A 4,340-nucleotide genomic window follows, 5' to 3' on the forward strand; every position below is an offset into this window, starting at 1 on the left:
TGGTCTAAGTGGATCCTGAAGATGTTCTCCTGGGGCCGAGGAGGGCAGGTGCAGACACACTGGCCATGAAGAAGCTTAAAAGGTCAAGAATCTAGGAACACTTGGAGCACTTGGAGCTAACATAGCTCTCACTTGGTGCTTCTGGGGATTAGCCTCTTATAAGTACAGGTAGAAAATAAGCCTGTATTCCTTTACCTGGTAACATCTGGGAACTTTCATATTATTACTATTTTGAGATAGGGACTTTTATATTATTACTATTTTGAGATAGGGTCTTGCTCTGTTACCCAGGCTGGAGTGCAGTGGCACAATCACAGCTCAAAGTCAGCCTCGACCTCCTGAGCTCAAGTGATTCTCCTGCCGCAGCCTCCCGAGTAGCTGGGACTACAGGCATGCACCATCACGCCTGGCTAACTTATTATTTTATTATTGTTATTATTATTATTTTTTTGAGACGGAGTCTTGCTCTGTAGCCCAGGCTGGAGTGCTGTGGTGCGATCTTGGCTCACTGCAAGCTCCCCCTCCCGGGTTCACGCCATTCTCCTGCCTCAACCGGCCAAGTAGCTGAGACTACAGGCGCCTGCCACCACGCCCGGCTAATTTTTTTTTTTTTTTTTTTTTTTTGTATTTTTAGTAGAGACGGGGTTTCACCATGTTAGACAGGATTGTCTTGGTCTCCTGACCTTGTGATCTGCCCGCCTCGGCCTCCCAAAGTGCTGGGATTACAGGTATTATTCTTTTTAACTCTTAAGTTCAGGGGTAGTACATGTGCAGGATGTGCAGGTTTGTCACACGGGTAAATGTGTGTCATGGGGGTTGGTTGCACAGATTATTTTACTACCCCGATATTAAGCCTAGTATCCACTATTTATTTTTTGTTTTTTGCTTCTCTCTGTCCTCCTACCCTCCACCCTCCGATAAGCCCCAGTGTGTGTTGTTCCCTCTATATGTCCGCGTGTTCTCATCATTTAGCTCCCACCTATAAGTGAGAACATGTGGTGTTTGGTTTTCTGATCCTGCATTAGTTTGCTGAGGATAATGGTCTCCAGCTCCATCCATGTCCCTGCAAAGGATATCGTCTCCTTCTTTTTTATGGCTGCATAGTATGCCATCATGCCCAGCTTATTTTTAACATTTTTTTCTTTTTTTTGTTTTGTAGAGATGGGGTCTCCCTGTGTTGTCCAGACTGGTCTTGAATTCCTGCTTCGGCCTCCCAAAGTGCTGGGGTTACAGGCGTGAGGCACTGTACCTGGCTGAACGTTTATGTTTTGAATGTTGAAGAACCTGAGGCACTGCAACAGCAACATTAACCTGGTCTAGGGTCTGGCTCTAGGTCTAGCCCCAGATGAACCCCAAGTCTTTTTCTCCCTGCTATAAGCTTTCATTTCCCCCTTTACTGTCCCTTAAACAATGACATGAGACATCCAAGCCAGAGGAGCATCCCATCTTTACCGACAGTGACAGGGGCCAGAAAGAGGCCTCGACCTCCTCATCCCCTCATAGTCAGACCTACCCAGCCTCCCTGGACCAATCACTGGGGCCCCTGCCCTGGACGGCGGAATCGGCTCCAGGTCCGCCTGAGGGCCTCCTTGACCTCCTTGTTGCGGAGGCTGTAGATGAGCGGGTTGAGAGCCGGGATGACCAGGGTATAGAACACAGAGGCCATCTTGTCAGTGTCCAGGGCATAGCTGGAGCTGGGACGCAGGTACATGAAAATGAGTGTCCCGTACATCATGGCCACGGCTGTGAGGTGCGAGCAGCAAGTGGAGGCTGCTCGCCGACGGCCCTTGACCGAGCGCATGCGGATCACAGCCCCAGCAATGAAGCCATAAGACACGGTGATAGCTAACACCGTGGCTGTCTGGATGAAGCCACAGATGGCGAAGAGAAGGAGTTCATTGAGACTGGTGTCACTGCAGGAGATGGCCAGCAGTGGAGGGATATCACAGAAGAAGCTATTGATCTCCCAGGAGCAGCAGAAGGTCAGGCGGAAGGTGAGGATTGTGTGAACAAAGGCGCTCACTGCCCCACCCAGGCCTGATGCCCCCAGCAAGGCCAGGCATAGACGCTGCGACATAGCTGTTGTATAGAGAAGTGGGTTTCTGATGGCCACGTAGCGGTCATAGGCCATGGCTGCCAGCAAGCAACACTCGGTGTCAGCCAGACCTGCAAAGACAAACATCTGGAGGGCACAGGCTGTGTAAGGGATAGTGGCTCGGGGCAGCAGCAGGTCCACTAGCATCTTGGGGCCGATGGCGGAGGAATAGCAGGCATCCAGCAGGCAGAGGTTGGCCAGGAAGAAGTACATAGGTGTGTGGAGCCGGGCATCCAAGCGAATTAGCAGCACCATGCCCACGTTTCCCAGCAGGCTCACCAAGTAGACAGGCAGGCAGGTCAGGAAGAGGGCCACACGCACGTCCCAGCGATTCGTGATGCCCAGGAGGATGAATTCAGCAGGGGCAACCGCAGCCCGGGTGAGGTTCTCTGAGTTCATCCTACTGGACAGAGACTGAGAAGAGGCAAAGCAGGAGGGAGATAAGAGAAAGGTCAAGGTCATGGCCAGGGAGAAGAAAGCGTCCTGTACTGTGAGTTCGGTAGGCTTGGGTTTCAGCTTGGGTTTCACCTGTGCAACAAAATTGCTATGTGACCTTGGGCAAGCCACATAACCTCTCAAAACCTGTTTCTAACCCTTAGAAGTCCTTGCAGCAGCTTTTTTTTTGTTGTTTTTGAGAGGGAGTTTCGCTCTTGTTACCCAGGCTGGAGTGCACAGGCGCAATCTCAGCTCACCACAATCTCCACCTTCTGGGTTCAAGCGATTCTCCTGCCTCAGCCTCCTGAGTAGCTGGGATTACAGGCATGCGCCACCATGACCGGCTAATTTTGTATTTTTAGTAGAGACGGAGTTTCTCCATGTTGATCGGGCAGGTCTCGAACCCCCAACTTCAGGTGATCCTCCCACCTTGGCCTCCCAAAGTGCTGGGATTACAGGCCTGAGCCACTGTGCCCCGCCCATCTTTTTTTTTTTTTTTTTTTTTTTTTTTTTTTTTTTTTTTTTTGAGATGAAGTCTTGTTTTGTCACCCAGGTTGGAGTGCAGTGGCTCAATCTTGGCTCATTGCAACCTCCGCCTCTTGGGTTCAAGTGATTCTCCTACCTCAGCCTCCCAGGTAGCTGGGACTACAGGCGCCTGCCACCATGCTGGCTAATTTTTGTATTTTTAAAGTAGAAACAGGGTTTCACCATGTTGGTGGCCAGGCTGGTCTTCAACTCCTGATCTCAATGATCTGCCCACCCCGGCTTCCCAAAGTGTTGGGATTACAGGTGTGAGCCACACCCAGCCTTCTTCTTCTTCTTCTTCTTTTTTTTTTTAAAGAGACACAAAGTCTCACTATGTTGTCCAGGCTGAACTAGAGTTCCTGAGCTTAAGTGATCGTCCTCCCACCTCAGCCTGCCAAGCAGCTGGGATTATAGGCTTGCTCCACCACACCCACAGGAGTCTTGTCCCTCTTACTCACTTTTGTGTCTACAGCACTGAGAGCATTGCCTAGCACACAGCTGGTGCTCAAAGAAGATTTGATAAATGAATGAATGGGATGATATTTCATGTCCAGCCAATGATTGAAAACTTTGTGACTGTATATGCATTCTCCTCTCCAGTTTTCCAGGTAAGAAAAGAGACAGTGGAATGAGCAGAAATAATCTTCAGATCCAAGGGGCACCTGGCCATGGGTTTTGAGGTTTGCTAGGAGGGACATCTTTCCTTTGGAGTAAGATGGGAGAAAGGAGTAGCCTGGTGTCTTGGGAAAACAGTGGGGAGTAGAAAGAACAGAGAGTGTGAATATATTCCTGAGCTGAATTCTTGGCCTCTCTGAGCCCCAATGTTCTCATCGGTATAATAGGGGAAAGCTGCAAGGATTCGTTGAGATAATGCATGTAACGCTTCTCACACAGGGCCTAGCACACACAGGCATTTAACAAAGGCCCTATGAATGGAAATGAATTGAGCTGGATGATTTGGCTCCAAACTGGAAGGAAGCAATTTTATGGCCATCAAAAGTAGTCTAATTCCCAGAAAATGCAATGTTGCTTCACATTGCTGTGCCTTGCATTTGTTCTCTTTGCCTGGACCTGATTTCCTCCTTTTGTGTTTGATAAAAAGTATCTCCAATGTGAAGCCTTCCCTTAAAACTAAACATTTTTCTTGTCTGTGCCCTGCTGCACTGGAGCATACAGTAGTTCCCCCTTATCTATGGGGAATACGTTCCCACACCCCCTGTGGATGTGTGAAATCACAGATAGTACTGAATCTTATATATGGGATTTTTTTCCCCTATACATTCAT

At 49.1% G+C, this 4,340-nt stretch overlaps 1 protein-coding gene across 1 annotated transcript; it reads right to left on the reverse strand.

The window, feature by feature from the left end:
- Positions 1-1,282: 1,282 nt before the first annotated feature.
- LOC126937236 (olfactory receptor 5C1) lies at positions 1,283-2,550 on the reverse strand. The gene has a single exon (XM_050760669.1). The coding sequence runs from the start codon at positions 2,492-2,494 to the stop codon at positions 1,532-1,534; it is 963 nt and encodes a 320-aa protein (XP_050616626.1). The 5' UTR covers positions 2,495-2,550; the 3' UTR covers positions 1,283-1,531.
- Between the last annotated feature and the right edge of the window lie 1,790 nt (positions 2,551-4,340).

The sequence above is a fragment of the Macaca thibetana genome, chromosome 15 (genome assembly GCF_024542745.1).
Source record: "Macaca thibetana thibetana isolate TM-01 chromosome 15, ASM2454274v1, whole genome shotgun sequence".
NCBI lineage: Eukaryota > Metazoa > Chordata > Mammalia > Primates > Cercopithecidae > Macaca > Macaca thibetana.

Excerpts from the sequence above, each read along its gene's own strand:
- LOC126937236 (XM_050760669.1), bottom strand. The coding sequence starts at position 2,494 with ATGAACTCAGAGAACCTCACCCGGGCTGCGGTTGCCCCTGCTGAATTC.